This window comes from Psammomys obesus, unplaced genomic scaffold, assembly GCF_907164565.1.
Source record: "Psammomys obesus unplaced genomic scaffold, mPsaObe1.curated_primary_1811, whole genome shotgun sequence".
NCBI lineage: Eukaryota > Metazoa > Chordata > Mammalia > Rodentia > Muridae > Psammomys > Psammomys obesus.
The window spans coordinates 5,123,020-5,145,151 of record NW_026585643.1 but is presented as its reverse complement, the minus strand read 5'-3'; the positions used below and the strand labels follow the sequence as shown (position 1 = coordinate 5,145,151).

The window sequence follows — 22,132 nt, the reverse complement described above, 5'->3', positions numbered from 1 at the left end:
CACACACACACACACACACACACACACACACACACACACACACACACAGGGAGCTGGTTCTTAATGATCAGAAATGCTGGTGAAGTGTTGGGGAAAGCAGTGGCAAGGAGAATGGTCACTCAGCCAGCAGACACTAACCTGCATCACACAGCAGGTGAGCCTGCTTGGTGGCTTTCAGGTGTGCTAAGCACTGAAAGGAAAGGTTAGCAGACTGAGGCCACATTCCAGTAGAATCTGGAATGTTCCCACTAAGAAAGAAAGCCTTAGTTAACAAAGAGTCACAGTTCTTTGAGGCAAGGTTTCGTACAATAGAAAGAAAGCCATGTCTGGGGCTAGCTGTGTGCCAGAGCAGCTGGAATGGCAGCAAATCCTCTCTACCAGTTGGCTTTTGAGCAGAGGCCTAAGTGTGAAAATGTAAAATGAGTCTGAATATGGTGTAAGACCAATAGGCAGTCGCTGTCTAAAGCTACATCCCCATAAATTGCCAGTGGAAATGCTCAGGAGACAACACAGTATGGCCCTGTGCCCTAAGTGCCTGCCTCCCACCCAGAAAAAGTTGCTCAGAAACAGCAACTCTTGGTTGGGCAAAAACAGGTGGGACAGTGTTGGTGATGTGGTGTGGGCTAGCACTGCACCTCTGTCCTTCAGATAACACTCGGATTTTCAGCACACTTTTTGTCAGCTAGTAATCCTGTGTTAGCTGTGCAGTGTGTATATCTGTCAGCTGCTGGGCAGCTCACTTGTGATGTCAGGATAATGACACTACATATGTTCTTAAAGTCTGATGCATTTTAAATTAAGGTGATGGACTAAGTCTGTTTTGTCCGTATCTTTATATTTCTTTTACTGTGGTTTTGCATTAGTCATGCTTTGTCCCATATATTTATGCTACCACTGTCCCAACTTCTGATATAATTGGCAGGTCAGTTTTCATTCAGTCGGTCACCACTTGTTATTGAGTTCCTGTTGCACAGAAGCCAATGGAAGGTGACCCATTGGGAGAAGCTTTGTGCTGTGCCAGGGATGCAGGGAACTGACCTTCAGGCAGAGCAGTGATTTCAAAACTGTCCTGTCCTATGTCCGGATATGTGCTGAAGCTCCCTGCTTAGCTATTCATGACTGGCAATTCTGACCAAGGAGTCCTTGTCTTCGTTATATACCCAGTGATGAGTCCATCAAACTCCACTGGGAAGCACCAGACCCATAAGCCTACAGATGCCCTGGTTAAACTGAGTAGCCACAGGAAAAAAAAAGGCCTGGATGTGGAAAAGGACTTGTGGGGATGAATGGGGCTTAAGAGGATAGGAGGGGGGTGAGAGTAGGGAATAAAAGTGAGAGGGGTGTATCTCACACACACACACAGAGTTGTCACAGAGCCAATTATTAAGAAAATTGAGGTGAACCCCACTTCCACAGTTTTAGGCCTACATAATAATCAGAAGGACAGCCAGAGGAGCTTATCAGTGTTGTAGAAGAGAGGCCTTGGAGGGAGGTGGCATTGAAATAGTAAAGATTGAGGAGAGTGCCCCAAGGGCCAGCATGTGAGAAATGGCTATTCAGTGTGAGTGTGACTAAGCCAAAGTAGAGTTCCTATGATATGAAGTGATTGAATCAAATGAAGTAGAAAAGATGAGGGTGTGGTCTTTAGCATTTATCCTTGTACCATTTTCAGTAGTAACAAGAACATGAACCAATGTTTTCCTGTCTTTGAGACCTCAGGCTGTCAGAAAGCTAGTGTCCTCTTTTTGGCCTTTCTTGTCTTTCCTTCTTGACTAACAGATTGTCTCCTTGCCCACATCTCCATTGTCCCCTCTCTAGCTGGCTTTGCCCCACCTTGTCTTCTTTCCCTGTTCATATTTTAATGTGGTTAGGCCAGACCCTTACTATGGAAAGAACTGCTGGCATATTATTATTATTATTATTATTATTATTATCATTATTATTATTAATAATAATAATTTATTTGTTTTTGTAGTGCTGGGGATAGAACCCCAAGGGTCGCAATCAACAAGCGCCACTGTGCTATATCCCTGCCCAGAAGTCTGACCTTTGTTCAGTGAATCAAACTAAGTTCACGTGAATATTGCTAGTCATTAACCAGAATCACCTTTCCAAGTTCAGTCTCTGAAAGGGATCCATGTCCTTAAGGTAAACTTGGGACGAGAGGGCTGATGAAGAAAGTGCAAGCAGCGCACATCTGCATCTGAGAGGAGACCCTATCCATCTTGCACTTGAGTTCTGGACAGCATAAGTGGCCAAGTTCTCTGTACTCGGTGCCCCAGTGCCCTTTCCCACCCAGAGGTTCTCCTCTTTGGACTTGGAGCAGACCTTTGTACCTAATTCAGAAACACCTGCAACTTTCCCTTTCCTACTTATTTACAAATGCTTCTGTGTTCCCATGAGGCTTGTTTGCTGTTCTTTATTAATCTACTCAGACCTGCTTTTCTTGTTAAATTCCTTTCTAGTCCAGGTATCTCAGATTTGACAGACAGACATGACAAAGTAGAGTGTTGTTTAGATGGGAGCGGGGAGGAGTAGAGTAAAGTATGTGTCAAAGTGCAGAACTATAGAAAGGTGATTGCCTTTGGAGTGCTGGGCAGTAAGGCAGAGATGCTGCTGCAGTGGTGCTGCATCCATCACCCGATGCAAGGGAGCTAAGGGTGAATGGCTGGACGGGTTCACATGTCACCGTCAGGCCTATTCAACACTGCTGGATCCCCTCCATGTAAGAGAAGACTTACTCAGGGGAACTCTGCTGATGCAAGCTTGGTGTCCTTTAAGGAATTAGATCTGTGGTCACAGTAGCTACTGTCCTGATAATCACATGTGCAACTATGGACCATGTGGTTTAGTCAGTGATATCCCATCATTGTAAGAAACGAGACGTTAGACACTTACAGTGGCAAACAGCTTCATCGATATGAACTAGCTGAAGTGCTAAGCCATTTTCTGATTCCAAAGTATTTGCTACCTGCTGCATTTTCCAACCATGTTCTAAAGTTTCCTAGACTTTCTTGGTCTTGGAATGCTTAGAGTCCTGGTGCCAATAAAAAGTAATTAAGAGAGACATTCCTTTTTCTCATGTGCTGGAGCTTAGGAACTTATTTCTTATCTTTCAGAATCCTGGCATTTAATTACTAACTAGCAAGAAAGATTATTATTAAAAAAGAAGCTTGGTGGAACTTTTTTTTGGCTCTGGTCAATTTCATTAAAATAGCACATTTCAGAGGAGAACCTCTTAATTACACTAGCTGCATGATTAAGTAAAACACAGATGTGTTCCATTTACCTAGAATAACCCTGTATTGTGATGCTTTTGTATTGCACTGCATTGCTTCACCGTTGTCCTTGTCACTGCTGTTTAACATAATAACCAAAAAACTTGAAACTAAACACACTGTGCACATCTTAATACTAAGCTTGAATAAGCATGCCCCTCCCAAATTAGAAGAATAGAAAAATATTTGTTACCTGCAGAACTAAGAAAACAGGAGTTGTTCCAAAGTAATGCGCTCATTGAATTAAAGAAATCTAAGCTATTCCATATAGAAAAGCACTTTAGGGGTTGAGTATATTACTGAGCATGCACAATTAAAAAATATATTTCTGAACATGGTGCAAGAAGGAAAGATAGTAGTCACAGTCATGGAGCATATTGAGCTCAAGGTCGTGGATATTGTGTGTATGACTATAAGATTCTGGGATCACAGAGCCCTAAGTATACTGTCCAAGTGCTCTGCTGCTTTAGAGCACTCCAATCCTTTATGTTTCAAGACAGGGTTTCCTTGTGGAGCTTAGGCTGGCCTTGAACTTGTTTCATGTCTCTACCACACCTGGCTAAAGTTTTAAGCTTGTGTGAGCAGAGGATAAAATTGAAATGACTTAATCTGAATTGAACTCATAAATGTAACTAACTTCAACAATTCCGCACTAAAAAAAAAAAATCTGTATGTTTGTAAATTTTTATGTAAAACTTTTTTGCAGCATACTTTATGTAGTACAGGTTTCATAAATATATTTACATGCTAGTATATCATATACCCTGACCATATTTGTTTCTCTCTCCTCCCTCGACTCCCCTTATTTTTCCAGTCCTGGCTTTCATCTTCATGGCATATGTGCATACAAGCGACCGTATGTGTCTGTATGAATGAAAGAAAACTGGTGGCTTTTATCTTTCTGCTCTGATGGTTTTGCTTTGTATGGAGGTCTCCACTTGCATCCATTTTCAGGAAAACAACATACTTTAGTCTTCTTTATGACTAAATAAAATTCCACTGTACGGCAGAATTTATAGCTCAGTAGAGTCCTTGCCTAGTGTGCTCAAAGCTCTGCGTTCAGTCACCTGAACTACATAATCCAGGTGTGATGACACATGCCTGTGATCCTGGCTCTAGGGAGGTAGAAAATCAGAACTTCAAGGTCACCCTCGGCTACATAGTGAGTTCTAAGCCAACCTGGAATACTGTCTCAAGGAAAAAAAAAAATCCACTGTGTATGTATACCACATTTTCTTCATTCTGTACAGAATAGAAAAAAAAAAAAAACTTTACACTTTGTATAAAAGCACCAAAGATCCCAGATAGCCAGAGCAACACTGAGGAAAAAGAATGAAGCCAGAAAAATCACCATACCAGATTCCAAGTTATTCTCCAGAGCTATTGCAATAAAAACAGACAAGTAGACCCATGGAATGGGATAGAAGACCAAGAAATAAAACCACCACACAGGCATTTCACAGCATGAAGTTTCCTCTGTTACTATGTTGTTTGTCTTACATTATTTTATTGTATGTTTACTGGGTAGACAGATGTTTTTAGAGATGCAAAGCTCTGTGGACTTTATAGTCAAGAAGGGGGTATCTTGAAAGCTGAGAAGCCCTTTGAGCTAAATATTCAGGAAGGCAACACTCCTGTCTCTCTCTCCAGCAGTGCTTGTTTGAGAACTTTTGCAAGCCTCTTTGGGAGATAAAAGAAGTTCAAATATCCAGATAAAAACCCCTGCACAGATGTAGCCCATGGCAGCTCAGTGTCCAAGTGGGTGTCTTAGTAAGGGGAACAGGGGCTGTCTCTGACATGAACTCAGTGGCTGGCTCTTTGATCACCTCCCCCTGAGTTGGGAGCAGCCTTGCCAGGCCACAGAGGACAACTATGACAGTCCTGATGAGACCTGATAGGCTAGGGTCAGATGGAAGAGGAGGAAGGACCTCCCCTGTCAGTGGACTGGGGAAGGGGCTTGGGAGGAGAAGAGGAAGGGATTAGGAGGGTTTGGGAGGGAGGAGGCTACAGCTGGGATACAAAGTAAATAAATTGTAATATATTTTTAAAAATTAAAAAAAAAAGAATTTGCTGAGACAAACAGCTCCCTGTGTTACTGGGTGAATTTCAGGTGAACCAGGAAGTACAGGAGGTAGTGCTGGGAGTGCAGATGAACCAGGAAGTGAGGGGCAGGGGTGGGGTGCTGGGAGTACAGATGAACCAGGAAGTGCAAGGAATGGTGCTGGGAGTTCAGGTGAACCAGGAAGTGGGAGCAGGGAGTGTGTTTTCCCCCTGAAGGACTCAGGCAACCACTCCAGTGCTGAACTGTGTTCCTAGGGTAGGCTTTAAACCTTCAGAGTCGTGGTTTCACAGGGTTCCCATAGTTTTACACTCATGCTGTAATACAATGTCTTCCTGGATTTTGAGGAGAGGGAGATCCTCCATGCCTTCTGTGGCTTACCCCCAGCAGATTCATAGAAATTCTGTATACCAGAAACAAGTAGGAGCCCAAAGGCAATGCTGGGAGATGCAGGAGGAGGAGTGCCCTCAGCACGTCTTCAGAACTAGACATGAGAGGTAACAGTTCAGACAGACAGAGGAGTGATAGCCTTCCTCAGAATTCAAGAGAGGAACAGTGAGGAAATGAAGGAGGATGCAGAGATGATTCCCTGTACATGACTCAAAATGCCATCCTAACGAGTTGTCCCCCCCCCCCAAATTCCTGGAAAGGAGACATTTATTAATTTGCTTTATAAGTAGAATTAATAATTAGAGTAGATTTTCAGGAATATCATTTTAATTGCTGAGCGGACAGGACTAATAAGGACTGAGGGAGATCATTGTGATTTTGGAATTATTCAGCGAGAAGAGAGCGAGTACTTGAATAAGGAAACTGGTAGTAAAGATGGAGAGCTGGATTTTCAAGAATCACTGAAAACAGGAAAATTGGCAAACCTTGAAAAATTTGCTCTGAAAACAAACAAGGGAAAATGGGCTTAGGAAGACATCAGGAGCTGACAGGCCTCAGTGTTACCAACAAGGAAAAAACAGCTAGCAACATCTAGGTGGGTCTGTACACCAGACAGAAAACTACGGGGGACATCAGTGTTAGAATTGTGCCTACTGATAAAGATGTGATGGTTTGGAAGAAGAGAACTAAGTGTGCATCCTGCAGACCTCCTCAAATGTGGTGGCCAGAGAACAGGCTGTGTGAGCGGGGAAACCAGGAACACAGGCAGCTTCCAGGACAGCCCTGGCAGTTTTCCAGGGACAAGGAGGTTCCAATAAAGTTTAAGTACACAGTTCCTCACCAGGACGGTAAGCAGCAGGACCAGTAAATGGCTAATTCTTATCATGAGTGTGTTTCTTACTGTTGACTAGACAAAATAAACAAGATGGCTGTCTCCTAACAGACAACTCTTCCCACAACATGTGCACATACACCTAGAATTCTGTTCTGAGAGACCTAGCTGCTATTTGCTGTGCTTTCTTCTTCTCATCCATGATTTCTTAACCATCTGTGTGTTAAGCATGCTGTTCTCAGGATTTCAGGAACAATCCAGAAAGTGAGAGGGGCATCTTCCATGTAAATTGTGTGGTGCGCTTCTTAACTGTCTAGTGGTAGAAGCTTGTGCTGCTAGAAGAGGAGGTTGTAGAGACAGTGGTGCATTCACTGCTGGAGAAGCTGCAACTGTTCTCACTTTGAGTATTTTAACTTCGCTTCAAAGTAATGTTGCCTTTTGAGAAGCATCGATTTGTCACCAGGAAATATTTTGATAGTACTTTTTTAAAATTCCATGCAAGAGATTAAGGCTAGGGTCTCACACATGTTAGGTAAGTGCTCTACACTTAAGTTGTATCTCTAGCCCTGTTTACTTTTTTATACATGCCTGTCACAAAGCCCAATGACCCAAATTTCATTTCAGGGACTTAACACTGTACAAGAGAACTGATTGCCACCAGTTTCTCTGCCCTATGTGTTTGCTATCAAACACCCAAACACACACCACTATGCAATTTTTAAAAACCTTCCTGCATGTTTGATATAGATTCAGGGTGTTCAGTTATTTTTCTGACTTTAGATCAGGTTTCAAAATAAAAGTCAGTGGTTAAAAGTATATATTGCTCTTGCAGAGGATTCAGTTTGATCACAAGCACCCACATGTCAGCTGTAACTCCACTTCTAGGGGATCCAGCACTCTCCTCTGACCTTCATAGGCAGCAATCACGTACACTGTACACACGCTTGCAATCAGACAAAGCAAATAAATATGATAAAAAATTTAAGGCCAGAATAAGATGAGTCTTATTTAACACAAAAACTTCCAGTAAACCAGAAGGTGCATTCATTCAGGAGAGGAAGGGAAACTGCAATCAGTTTTGTTACAGGCAGTTTTGCAGCCAGTGTTCTGCCTGAAAGTTTTAAGAGTGGTACATGGCTGGGAAGCAAGGTGATGGACATAGATGTAGATCAGGCTGTCAGTGAGTGACTGGAAAATGAACATTAACAAAGACATACGAAAGACTAAAGAAATAACAACAGCTGCCATACCTGGCATCGCCTGTTCTGTACGCGCCTCACAGCTCTTCACTTCTCATGCAGTCTCAGGTTCTCATGCAGCTTTGCTGAGCTAGATTTGAAGACTCAAATAATGGCTTTGGCTTCGTGTCTTCTTGCAGCTGCTAGGTGAGCTGATCCTAGACCGCCACAACTTCACCATTATGACCAAGTACATCAGCAAGCCGGAGAACCTGAAGCTGATGATGAATCTGCTTCGAGACAAAAGCCCCAACATCCAGTTCGAAGCCTTCCATGTCTTTAAGGTAAAGAGCTGACGCCTGAATCCGTTTTTCACCAACTTTCAAATGGCAAGACCTCTGCTTTTTCCTTTCCTTCATGTAAGAGAAAATTAAACAATCTTTTTTGTTTTAAAAACTTAGTTTATATTCCTCTAGTAATCTAATTACAGAAAACCATTACTTCAGTGCTAGCTACAGTTGGGAAAATTTGCTTCTGGCCTTTACATATGAATTTATAAATTCATAAATCTCACATTTGTAACAAGAGAGCCTTCACCCCAGTACCATGCAGTGAGATAAAGAGTCATTCTCAAATTAAAATATCTTCTCATAATTGATGTCTGCGGTACGCATGAGAGCTCAGTGAGCTCTGGGAATTTTTTGCTCTTAAAGTGTATACATGAACAGAATTCTTTGTCTGTTAGTGGAGAACATAGCAGTTTATAAGGCAAGTTTATAAGTTTATAGTTGCTTTCACAAGTTAAAAACTTAGTGTTTCTGCTACCAGATATTTATTGTTCAAAGGGCCACTAGGATAATTAAAATGTTAACTTACAAGTTTCATTTATTTCCACTTGAAATCCTAACAGAATTTTTTCTGAAACTTTACAAGCTGATTCAAACTTTGGTTGGTAAAGAAGACATAAGGTCACCTGTGGCCATTTTGAAGAACAGGGTAGAGAGGTCTGCCTTGCTGGATCATAAGCCTGAGATGTGGCTAAGCCTCAGACAGAGTGAATGAAATCAGCACATGTGAAGAGCATGATATTTCTAAGTTTGGAAACTTGACTCTGTCTAGGTTCATGTTTTTGCAGCTGCTGTATTGCTGCCTGTGTTAAAGAAATAGACACAGGTTCAGGAGAGTGATCATCTCAGGCGAGAAAATGGGTTAAAAGCAAGCCAGGCTGGCGACGTGCAGCTTGTGTGCTCTTCCTCCCTAACTTTCTTCTCTGGGTTAGCACTGTCACATACAAAGTAAACAAGTAGAATGAAACAAAAAGTGTGAATGTGTAATTCCAGGAAACACCAACCATCAGAGTGACAGGCCTGAGGAATGTCAGTGCAGAAAGCTGTGTGACACACTTCCCTGGGCCTGCAAGTGTGCCCCCTGCCATATGAGATGCGATCTAGTGTCCTCTGATTTTCCTCAGAAACACATGATTATAGAAAGATTTATTACATGGCAAACTAGAAATAGCTTCGGCCCCCAGACAATCCGAATTTGGTTCCCCTAATCATTGGACAGAGTAGGAACATTTAAAAACAGCTGGTCACTTGTTTACTTGTGTGTGTGTGAGTGTAAACTGGGCCTACTTGCACCTCAGCACTTGATTTTTTTACTTCCCAAAAATAATATTTTGCTCCATAGAAAAGCAGAGACCTAGACTTCTTCATGCCTTTGTGAATGCCCCCCCCCCAAAGGAGCCCTATAAAGATGCAGAGTGTGTGGGGCACGATGCTAGGAATGCTTTTGCAGGTTAGTAGTGCCCCCTCCATCACCTGCCTGAGTTCAGGGACTCGAGTGAGATGCCATTTCAGGTAGTCTGTGGCCCTGGACAGTGCAGCTGCAACATGGGAAATCCTGTGTTGACAGTCAGCAGTGCAGTTGTGTGAAATCTCCAAGATGTGTCAGAAACCCAGGCAAGGGCAACGCCAGCATTCCAGCCCTCTGTGTTAGTGCTTCCTTGGCAGGACTCCATGCCCCTCAGCCTCCTGAGGTTGAGCAGTTGAAGAACCCTCATTTTGTGGCCGAGGACGCCATGTTAGTGGGATATGCAAGGACAAATTTATTAGCATTCACGGTACCACTGAACTTCATCTCCTCGTGTGCCTTACTGTGACATCAGGTATTTGGGGAAACAATTGTGTGATAATTTAAGAAAAGTGGTAACAATAAAGTAGTGAGAAATTACAGTATATTTGTGGCTGTCAAACATACAAACAGGAATTGCATCCTTTAATCCTTCTCAAAACTCAGTTATATTTTGACAGTCAGAGTGTGTGAAAAACTAATGCATGCCACAACATGGATAAATCATGAGAACACTGTACTGATTCACAGGATGCCAGGGATATGAAATGTCTATGGAAGGTAGATGGCAGGTGGGGCACAGTAGGTGTGGCTGCTGATGGGTGTAGAGCTCCTTTGGGATGACGAAAGTGTCTTCATGTTGACTGTGATAACACATACTATGAACATACTAAAATTCACTGGGATGTATGTGTGTGTGTACATATATATATATAAATGTTAAGTGGGCAGACTACTTCATATGTGAATCATGTCTCAATATAACTGGTTCTAAAAATTTTAAAACCTGAATGGCATCAGAAAACTCGATATCCATTCCACAGAACTGCAAGGCTTGATGTGTATAAGTCAAATTCATATATTCCATATCTCTAAGGAAGCTCCTAGAGATATTCAAGGATGGTGTGAAGAATGCTGGAAAACTTGACAAGAAAAGTCAGAGACATTCTGGGTTCTTTGGTGTGCTGCTTACTTTTGAAACTGTTGTACAGATGAGGAATGTTTTGAGCATAACGCTCCCTTTCCCTGCTCTTGTCTGTGGATAAGAGCAGACAGATTTAAACCAAGGCATGACCTGCCTACATGCGGCACGGCACCGGTGCTCCTGCTTGAGCACTCTAAGCCTCACCTAGAGCACAGCAAGCAGCCCCGGCGTGTAACGATGAGAGGATACACTGTGCACAAACCAGCTTTTGTTCACATGGACACCAACTCCTCATAGACAAACATTCTGTCCAGGTCTATAATGGCAGCGCCTCCACACGCTGACCGGGAGGATCATGAGTTCAAGGCCTACCTGGGCAAAAGAGGGCTGAGATAGGACTCAGTGGTGCAGTGCTTGACTGTAAAGTGTGAGGTCGTAGGTTCAACCCCTGGTACAAACAAAAACAAAACAAAACAACAACAACAAAAAAAACTAAATACAAGAGCAGAATATAGACCAGTGTGTAAAGATATTCAGGCTCAGTTTTCTCTAAAGTGGAAGGCTGCATGACCAGTATTCACAGTTACTATGTCTGAGTAGAGGAGCTCAGAGGATTGATTTTGTATTATTTATTGTGGTGCTGGGATGGAACCCAGGGGCTCACAAGTGCCCTGCCACTAAGCTTAATTCCAGCCCTGTAAGTGCCTTCCTTTCATATCATTTCCCAGGTTTCTCGCCTGCACCACATATCAGAGCAATACAGAACAGAGAGTGTCATTGAGAAGGGTTGCAAGCAGTTCTAGGAATCTTAAGAGGAACCTCAACTTGAGCCTGCTGGCCTCTGCTACCCTCACTTCCTGCATTGGTGTTCAATGAGCCTAGTTAGCCACGGCATGGTCACCTCCCTTGTAGAGCTTGGCCAGTCATTCTTTAACAGAAGCAAGCTAGCTGTCTCTGAGAGTACCAGTTGGTACTGGTGGTAGTGGGGTGTGTGTGTGTGTGTGTGTGTGTGTGTGTGTGTGTGTGTGTGTGTGTGAAACAGTTACTTTATTTACACTTCTATGGAATGAACTTGTACATGGGCAACTCCCTGTCACAGGTACAAAGTTATTCCAACAGACAACAGAGCTGGAGCAAGCCCTCCCACGCCTTATCAGCTCAAATCCTTCCTGGTAAAAAGAATTTAGATGAGGTCAGTAAAGATATATACAAGATTTAATTTTTTTAAAAAGCATTTGAATAGAAAACAAAATATTTTGTTTCCTGGATTAAAAATATTTGTGGTGACTGCCACAAATATGCTTGAAAACTCTATAAATTACATTTCTGAGACCTGTTATATAAACTGAGGAATGCAGGCAATAAGATAGCAGTTCAGAAAGCCACAAGCTGTTTTCTTTTGTTTAGAAGTTCTTTTAAAATAGCATGTTTTAAGAGGGGAGCAACAACAACTGTCTGTGTGTGTCAGTCAGCAGTGAGCTTCCACTGTGGGGCCTGAAAGAAGCGTGGTTCGCCCAGTGTTCCTAGCCTTTTCTTCATTTTTAAGCAGCGCTTTTGTGAGCTATTTGTGTAGTTGCCACAAAATGCCAGGCAATTTGTAATTAGTACTTCAGCAGTTCTCTTATAAAATGCCAACCAGAAAAGGCCAGAATGTGGCAATTCCGACCATACTCAGAGATCTTCTGTGGACAGCAGGCATTGTGTAACAGTGTAAACCAGCCTGGAGTACCTTTTTTGTAAGTAACAATTTTAGGTTTATTGTAGCAAAATCCATGTCTACAAAAATTCACAGGTTGACTATTTTAAAGGGTAGAGCTCAGTGTTTAGTGTTGTCACCCCGAGGGGTTATGGCAACACATTCTAGAACCCCAGAAGAAACCCTGTGCCCTAAGCAGTCTCTCTCTGGCCCCTGAGCAGCACCTGGCAGGCTCCGTCTGCTTTCACTCCAGGGATCTGTCTGTTTCGACAGGATGTATAAATGGAGGAAAATCCATGTTGTGGCCTGAGCCGCAGATTGTTCCTTGTAATGGCCTTGACAGACCCTGTGGTCATGCATTCTTCAGGTGGGGGTACTCCGGCCGTTACCATGTGAGGCTAGTGACTGCTCCTGCTGTGGACACTGGGGAAAGGTGTGTACTTGAACAAACCCTTTCCCTGTGTTGGGCAGGATTTTTCAGTCACTCGCTGCTTAGCCTCCCAGGGAGATGCCAGGCTTTTGCACAGCTGCTGCACTGCTGTGTGTTACGGCTTGCCGAGGCCACTTGTGAGTGGTGTACTTGTTTTCATTTTACAGATTGTGATCCACATTGCCTGACGGCTCTTCTTTCCTGGATGACTGGTCACATTTATTCCTGTTTGGGGAAAGCTCTACTCGAGCCTGTGGCCTCCTGGAGGGACTGTGCTCTGTTGTTGAGTTGTTCGAGTTCTCGCTGTGGTCTAGACCTGAGGTCAGTCAGATCTGTGTCTTGCAGGTGTTTTCTCCCTCCGGACAGTGTGCTCTGGAGAAGCGTGTTAGCAGAGCTCATCCAGCTTCTGTTCTCGTAGGCCTGGTTATAAATTTGTCCTTTGTAGTTTTCTTCACACATCTTACTAGCTCTTACATATAGGCCTTTGGTTCATTTTTAATGATTTGTTTGTATAGGTGTGAGGTGAGGTCCCAGCTTTTGTGTGTTTTTTTTTTTGCCTATTGATCTTCAGTTGTCCTGTGGAATGCATTTTATCTTAAGAATATTGAATTTTGTCAAATTCTGAAACAATGGATGACCATGTCACTCACTGTGACATTAGCTTCCTAGGGCTATGACAGAGTACCACAGAGGGCCAGACAGAACAGAAGTGTATTCTCTCCCCGTTCTGCAGACCAGAAGTACAAGTAAAAGGTGTCAGTAGAACTGATTATTTTAGACGGCCTCAGGGAGAATCTTCCAGTCCTCTCTCCCTTCTAGCTTCTGGTGACTACCAGCAGTCTCTCCTTGTAGACACATCATTGCATTCCCTGACTTCATGTGAGGTACTCCTCTCTGCATGCCTGTGTACCTCCTTATCTGAATCTCTGTTACAAGTCCTAGATTGGGGTCCTGTAGTGCAGTATCACTTAGCCTGATGTATATGTAAGGTCCGTGTTTCTGTAGAAAGTGGCACCCTTGGATGCTCTGGGTTAGGACGTAAATGAATCTGTACGGGAAACAATACATCTGGAACTTCACTGACTGTCTTATGTGTAACTAAGTCCCTCTTGGTTGTTGAATATGCAGTTGTGAATATACAGTGTGCTTGCTTTGCTGGTGTTTTCTTAGGGATTACCTTTCATTCATAAAGGACATGCCCTTTGAGAGCTCTTTCATTATTTTATCTGGCTTTCATGTCAAGGTATTGCTGGCCTCATAGAATGGACTGGAATGATCCTCCCTTGAAGAAATTGAGAAACACTAGTGTTTATTTTTCTTTAAATGTTAGGTAGAAATTTGCTGTTGGAAGTCAGCTAGCCTGGACTTTTCTTTGTTGTGGGTTTTAGTTGCTGTGTTGATATCTGTCTTATAATAGATTTGTTGAACTTTTCTATTTCTTGAGGGTTTTCTTAATTGTCCATGCTGGGTAATATTGACTGTGTACTTCACAGGGCCGAAATAACTGAAGAGATGAGGCTCTGGGCACATCAGTGAGGGCCTACCTGAATTAGGTTGGCTGAGGTAAATGTAGGCAGTGTCTTTCAATGGGCTGGAGTCAGAGACTGGGTGAAAGGAGAGAGGGGCTGACCTGCCTTGCTGTCTTACATGGCTGTGGGTGCAGCTGCCTCCACAGCACTGAGACAAGAAACTAGTGTGTCATCTGCATTGCAGCGCTACTCAGTCAGCCATTCTCCATTTAGGTTTAGCTTCTCACCACCAAAGTCTCTGATAGTCTAGCCAGAGGCTTGTAAAGGGGTTCATCCCAAGGGCCAGTTTCTGGCATTAGTCATTCTCCATGGCAACTCCCCTGTCTCTGTTCCTTTTGTTTATTGCTTTGGTTTGCTGCTTTTCCTAGTTCCTTATAGTATAAGTCTAGCTTACTGAATGGAGCACTTTCTTCTGAATGTAGGCATTTGCAGCCATGATTTTCCTGAGTGCACTTTCTCTATTTTCATTTTCACCCATCAAGGTGTTTACTAATCACCCTTGTGATTTCTCTGTTCCACTGGCTACTGGGAGCTCTACTGTGTAGCCAGGAGGCCAAGGACCAGATCCTTAGCACTTTGTGGTCTGGACCTGCTGGATGGGAGTGTGGGCTGCTGTCCTTCTGGGGGTGGGGTTATTATGGGTAGCAGTGCTAGAGAATGTTCCTTCCTGAGCGTTCTCAGGGGAGCCTGTGCTGCCTGGAGCCTGCTGAGGGAGCACAGTCCCCAAGGCAGGTGATCATATTCCTGTTACTTACAAATCGCTCCAGCAAGGCATTGGTCAAATGTTTCCCCCCTTTTCTAGGTGTTTGTGGCCAGCCCCCATAAAACGCAGCCGATCGTGGAGATTCTGTTAAAAAATCAGCCCAAACTCATCGAGTTTCTGAGCACCTTCCAGAAAGAAAGGACAGACGACGAGCAGTTCACTGATGAAAAGAACTACCTGATCAAACAGATTCGAGACTTGAAGAAAGCAGCCCCGTGAAGATGGGTCCCGCCCTGACAGCCGTTTGCCTTGCCCAGTGTGTACAGTGTTGTTTCAAGGCCTCCATTCTTGGGAAGGCTTTGAAGGTCCTGTTTTTCTCAATTGATTGTTTAAGGTAGATTGAATATAAACATTTGAATGGAAAAAAATCAACCTAGAATAATACATTCATTTTAATCAAGTCTGTGATTGCTTGTGGAATCAGCCATTATATTAAACCTTGATAAAAGCAAGTGTAACTGCAGAGCTGGACCCTGGGTCACCCTGGCCATCAAGTAGGAGCATAAGTGTCTCTTGAGACAGTGGGGAGGGATTTAGACAGGCTTTTCAGTCACTGAAGAGATAGGAGACAGGGCTGCCTTATCTGCTCTGAGTGCACTTTCATTCCCTGCTTGCTACCTCCTAGCTGTAGGAAGTGGTTCTTAATTTCCAGAGGAGCAGGTACCCAACTCTCAGCTCAATCTCTGCTCACTGTCTCTCATTGTATCCATGCCTGCTCCAGGGCCTGTGCCCATTCCAACTGTTGAGGGCTAGGCTGGGAGCAGTTAAGGACCAAGTTAGGCCAACAAGGGCCACAGGGCCAGAGAACACTCATGGGCTGTGGCTCACTCAGAGGAGACTTGCAAACAAGTGGTGGTAATCACCGATGTGCTTTAGGTACTTTGCGAGGGTCAGTGAGCATGAGAATGTTTCCTTAATAGCTGTTGTTATGGGGTGACTGTTTTGAGAGGCAGGATCACAGGAGGTGGAATCACGAACCATGGGGCTAGAAGGTTGTAGTAGACTTCCATCAGCAGAGAGGGAAGTGATTCATGCATAAAAATTGTTTTCAAATGACCAAAGGTTCTCTCTTGTCCAGTGTGTTTTGTAATAAACTGTCATTCTGTGACTGCCTATCAGTGTCGTCAATGGGCAGTTAAAAAGCTGGTCCCAAATACCCTCTTTTGTGCTAGAATAACAAAGATGTTCATTTGTGTCCCCTTAACAGGGACAGAAAGGTGTTTTTTTGTTTGTTTGTTTGTTTGTTTGTTTGTTTGTTTTGTTTTGGGTGAGGGCCATGGGGTAAGGCCATGGTTTGTCTTCATCCTCAGACATTCAGGTGGATATTTCCCAGGCACTCACGCTACAATTGCTTATTTGCTCTTCATGCCCTGAATTTCCTTGGCACTTGACTGCTGTCTTTCTTGTCTTTGGCTATATATGTCTCCACCCAGAGACAGGAAGGGAAATGTTTTCTCTGGTATAAATGTCTTCAGTGGGTTTTCACCAGAGAATTCCCTGGAAGGGCACTTTGCTTCTCGCTGGGGTTCAGCTGTATTACTCCGATGCAGCCCCTGGTGACCTGCGTCCTTCCGTCATGGGAATCAGATTTAGTTTATAATTTTCCCCAATAGTACAGAGTCCCTTAGAATTTGACCCTTCTAGCTTTGCTTATTTGATTACCTGAGAAAAAATGGTGTATGTGTTTCCATAGCATATTGGGACACAGGCAAGGACATATTCTGATTTTATCTAAGTTAAAAACAGTTGTTTTCTCTGGATCTGAATTGGCTCTTTCCCAGCATAACCCTTTATCATGGCTGTGTACCTGCCGGGCAGAAAGCTACGGAGTCTGAGAGGCGGTGAATGAGGTAGTTGGGATGTTGATGTGAGTTTATAAATTATTCACTCAGAAGGGGACACTTGGAGCTCACCGCCACGATGTCACTGCAAATGCTGTAAGACTTGAATGTGGAGAAGGTCATATTTAACAAGCAGCACAGTTAAAATAAATAAGTAATACCACACACTCTCAGTCTCATTCTTCTTCCTTTATTTGTGCAGTTGGGCTCTTGTCCTTAAACAGGAAAGGCCCGAAGGCCACACTGAGACTCCACCATCCTGTGCACTGCATCAGGAGGCCCAGTTCACATCTCAGGACCAAGCACCAGCAAGCAGGCACTAAGTCCACTGTGGCTGCTTCAATTAGGAGCCACTGTCATTAACATAGATATGGAGGTGGTAAGAAAATTCTCCAGCTCCAGGGAGGGACATGGCAGACAGACACCCAGAGCCACCTGAGGCCCAGTTTCCTTTCTGACCTGAGAAAGGCCATGGTGTTGGGAGCCACATGGTGTTCTCCTGCTGAGACCTGGGAGGTTCCCAGTGTCAGAGTCCTGGAATGTGGCCAGTGGGAATGAGATCATGGTGTTCTTGGATAGGGATGAGGCTCTGGGCTAAAGCCAGGCATCTGCCCAATGTTACAACTGTTCTTGGAGAAAGCTGGGAAGCAGCACACGCCCCTTGTAAATGTTCTTGACTCCCAGCCTCAGCCGTTTCGCATCCTGTGGTGCCTCTGGGGAATGATGTGTGAGCACCTCAAAGTCTCCATCGCTCACCATGCTGGCTGCTGTGAGCCTTTCACAGCAGACACAGCTGCTGCGGCTGCAGCCGCACCTGAAAAGTACACAGGACTCAGCATGATTATAATAAAGGGAATAGAAGTCAAACCCACCACAACTGTTGTCTTTAGTTTGTAGTCACTGTGCCAAATAATGGGTCTCATTGTGATGTCCTTATGCGTGTATCATGCACTGTGATTATATTCCTGACCCTCACCTCCCATCCCTTCCCCTTCCTGAGGGTCCCCTTCCCCTCATACTCTCCACTCAACTGTTTCAGTGTGAAAACATAGTTGCTTCACCAAGAGATCACAATAGTTTATGGTATTGAAGGCAATTAGCACCTTATTGTTTACCATTATTATTATTATTATTATTATTATTATTACTTACCTGCATTGTGGTGTGCACAACCATTTTCTCACTGGCATTCCTAATGAGAGCTCACCATTTTGTGAAGGTCTGAAGCATTTGAGACCTTGGAAGGCTACATTTGGTCAGCCTGAGTTAACGGAATAGACTGAAAATGGATCTGACTAGGAGTATGGTTGGGTTTTGAAATATGAAGAATGTCTGTGTTTGACTACCATGATTAAAGCACAGCAGCGTTATGCCTGTCTATGCTGGGCCTTGTAGACAGAGCCATACCTCCCGTGACAGGGAACAAACGTAGCCTCAGAAGGGTGAAGGGCCCTGCTTCTGATCAGACAGCTGGCAGTAGAGCCAGGATCAAAGCCAGCTCTAACCCCAGAGTCAGAATCGTGGAAGACAGGTGATACCCAGAAGGCCAGGCCTCCACTTCCCTTCCAGGCAGGCCCAAGAAGAGAGGAGCCCAGATCTAGCTATACCGGGTCGACTCCCAGCTGCTGACAGCCATGCATCTGGGCCTCTCCCAGACCTGCACACCACACCTGCAACATTGTCACGCCAACCATGCTAACCAAAGGCTTGGTAACCCTATCACTACACAAAATGGGCTGACATTTAGAAAAAAAGCATACACAGGCCATGTCTACATACACCTACAGCCTTGACTGTCGGCTGAAACAGGAAGACCACTTGAGCTCATGAACTCCAGACCAGCCTGCGCAGCACAGACCTGTCTCAAAAAGGGACTGTCGGGGAAGGGGTGAAACCGAGTTAGTACATTTAAGAAGCAGGAAACCATGGGTTTAATCACTGCATCAACCAGGCATGGTGTCCCATGCCTGTAACCTCAGCACTCAGGAGGTGGAGGTAGTCCTAGCAAAAAGTCATTTTCAACTAGATAGCAAGTTCAAGACCAGCCTGGGATACACACGAGACCCTGTCAAACAAACAAAACCAGTAAAAAAATAAAGTAAAATAAAAAAATCTACCAAAACAGTGTCAGCATGCCAGAGAAGTTGACCAGGATTTCTCTGTGTCCCCAGCCTGCCCTCCTGACCCAGGATTGAGAGGAAGGGCAAAGTCCTAACTGCAGACTGTTGTCTCTGTGAGGAAAGAAAGCCTCTGCCCTTTCTCCAGGCACAGAGTGTGACACTCACGTGGCTATGCCCTGCCCTGCCTGGATGAATGAGGCTCTGTATTGCCTGGGGTGTGGGAGGAAAGAACAGGGCACACCCACAGCTGGCTGGGCTGCCCCTGGCAGCTTCAGCTGTGACCTTCACCTTGAGCAGGGCACAGCAACTTTGCCCAGCTGTCAATTTGCTGTGCCCATCTGAATCCAGGTGGAACATGTGGCCCACAGCCAGGGAATGTACGTGATGAAAAGGCCAAAGCAAGGAAGGTGGACAGCACCCTTGAACCTCCATATGGGAAAGGGTCTCTCTCTGGCCCCAGCCCCATGGGCCAGATGCTATCCCTTTCCTAGCATGGCCTTGTGAAAGGGTCTCCTCTCCGGGGTCCCTATGAACTTCAGAAGGCAAGTTTGCCATAAAATGAGAAATCCTTAGGGTTCAGCTTGCCGGGGTGCCGGGGTGACAGTGAGGCTGGGTCTGCCTTCTAAACAGTGGGAGATGTGGGAACAAAGGCTGCAAGAGAAGTAGGACCCAAAGAAGGCTGTGTCCAGCTGTGAGTGTCACCACTTGTCCCTGCCCAGGTGGCTGAGCAACCCAGGCCAGCTCCTAGGTTGCTTTCACCTCTCTGACTCCAGGGAGGAGAGGGGACATTCTTAGCACTCAGGTACTTTTGCTGCTCTGTCCTGAAGTAGGTGGGTAAATGGCTTGGTTGGTGCCAGTTCTAGCAGGGCACAAAGACAGGTCACCTTTTGCCCTGAGCGGTCTGTTTGGCTCTGGGGTCCTGTCCACATTCCTGTGCTCAAAGGCAATCAGCCTTAACCCTTGAGGCTGGGGTTGGGCATCTCCCTCCTGCTCAGGTTGTTCAAAGTCTAGTTTAGAAGAAACTGCTCACTTAGAAAAAGGAGGATCTGCCCCGGAGGAAACAGAAAACGGTGGGCATGTTCATGACACAGCCAGCATCACTTCTGCTTCTCCACACCTTTGGCATGTTTTCAGTGACCTCGATCCTCTGAGACCTCAACTCAGATTCTTTAGCTGGTAACTGGTTTCCATTTGTCCTTGCAGAGACTGAGTCTACAGGCAGCCGCTTTCTGTGTGCCCTCATCACCTCAGACATGTCACGTAGTCCAGTACCCAACCTGCCTGGACCTCGAGGCTCTCCCTTCCACCTTTCCCTGCTTCTTATTGAGCTTCTCAGCATGGACATCTTCCGTTGCCAGTTCCCCACCAGCCCTTTTCCTGCTCCACCATCCTGCAGGCTCACCCCCTCAGTTGAGATTTCCTGCCCCTCCTAACTCTTCTGCAACCTATGAAGGGTTTGCACTCTGACTCATCTTAAAGGAATCTTTATTTAGCTCAGGAACACCAAATCATAGTGGTAAATGGACCTCAGTAGGACAAGACCTTTTCAAGTTGTAAGGGATGGAAACACAAGGAGAACAATGCATACATACACTCCTGCATGCATACATCTGCGCGCACACACAGACACACACACCTGGGAACTCTTAGAATCTCTTTTCCCACTCTGGCTGAATCCAGAGACTCAAGCCCCATCATTAGGGCTCTTTCCACAGCCCTAAATATATGGTGACACTCTTTGGCAAGATGTGTCACGTGGTGAGAAGTGTGTTACTGACCTCCCGTGACCAGTACGCAATGGCACATTATTGAAAAGAAGACAAACCTCCTCTCAGTGCCTGTTTAGTTCCCCTCCTGGTGGCCTCTGAGGACCCCACCCGCAGCCATGCTTACCTCTGAACTTTGTCTACTGAAAACATGGTCACACACAGAAAGAATGTCGGGGCAGGGATAAAGGACGCTGTGGAATTGAGGTAGGCTGGCTCTTTGTCTTGCCTTTCCTATTGCTGGGATAAAGTGCTCTTAAGAAAGCAAGGAGAGAAAGGGTTGGGGCTGGTGTTGTTTTCTGCTTGACGGCAAGGGGAGAGGTCACAGTTAAAAGGTCATTGTGGGGAAGACGCAGAGGCAGGAAGGCTAGAGATGCCAACCCTGTCAATCAACTTACTTCCTCTAGGATCCAAAGTCCAGGGAGCTAAATGCAAATCAAACAAAAATAAGAGGAGGACAAAAAGTCTGATTTGTAGTTTGAGGCCAGCCTTGACTATATAGTGAATTCCAGACTGACCTCAAACAAACCCCACATACTTAAAATCAAAGATACTGGAGAGACTGCTTCATATTCACTGGAATGGCTAGAATCAAATTGCTAGGTAACAACCATTAGGACGATGCAGAGAGGCTGAAACTCACGCTGTGGGTGAGGATGTGCCATGATGGAAACCAGCCAAGCAGTTCCCTCCACGGTGAATCACAGCACTGATCATATGACTCAGCAGCTTCACTCCCAGAGAGTGAATGAAGACACAGCCACACAGGGACTCATATGAGGAAATGTTTAGAGTGCCATTCTGATAGCCTAAAGTCTGGGAGGAGGGCAGTCTGTTAGGAAATGGGCAAAATCTGCTGTAGCCACACAAACTATCCCAGCTGCTGAAGTAAATGATGCACAGACCTATTCCACACCATGTGAGTCTGTGCTAAGTGAAAGAAGCCAGACACGAAAGATCACTGTCTTCACCCATATTCTGCTTTGGTAGCAGAACACATGAGCTCTCGTCATATGAAAGGAGGAGAAATGCATCAGCTCACAGGCTCTAGAGGCTGGGGTATCCATTGCCAAGCCACTAGCACCTGGTAAGGACCTTCCCTGCACCAACCTGGATAACAGGCCAAACAACAGCACCACAGTCGAGCATGAAGCCAGAACCCATGGCCTAAGCTTTATGTCTTTTTTTTTTTTTTTGAAAAATTATGTTGTGATTGTGATTCCCCTCCCCTAGATCCTCCCAGGTCCTCCCCACCTTTCCACCATCCCAAATCCACATCCTTTCTTGCTCTCTCTCATTAGAAAACAATCAAGCATCTAAATAAAAAAGAAAGGAAGGAAGGAAAGAACAGAGAGAGAGAGAGAGAGAAACCTGACTAGGATAAAACAAATGATATGCTCCTTTTGTAGCTGAACTTCACTTTCGGAAGAACCACTCAACACACAGCTACACACTATTCACATAGAAAGTCCGA

The 22,132-nt window shown here is 44.8% G+C and overlaps 1 protein-coding gene across 5 annotated transcripts in view; it reads left to right on the top strand.

Moving 5' to 3' along the window:
- Positions 1–16,939, top strand: part of Cab39l (calcium binding protein 39 like) — a 129,380-nt gene extending 112,441 nt beyond the window's left edge. For all 5 annotated transcript variants that reach the window (XM_055617174.1, XM_055617179.1, XM_055617173.1 and 2 more), the window contains 2 exons: positions 7,938–8,081; positions 14,971–16,939. In XM_055617174.1, the coding sequence (XP_055473149.1) occupies positions 7,938–8,081; positions 14,971–15,150 (324 nt within the window). In that variant the 3' untranslated portion in view covers positions 15,151–16,939. The remainder of the gene's footprint in view (positions 1–7,937; positions 8,082–14,970) is intronic.
- The last annotated feature ends 5,193 nt before the right edge of the window (positions 16,940–22,132 follow it).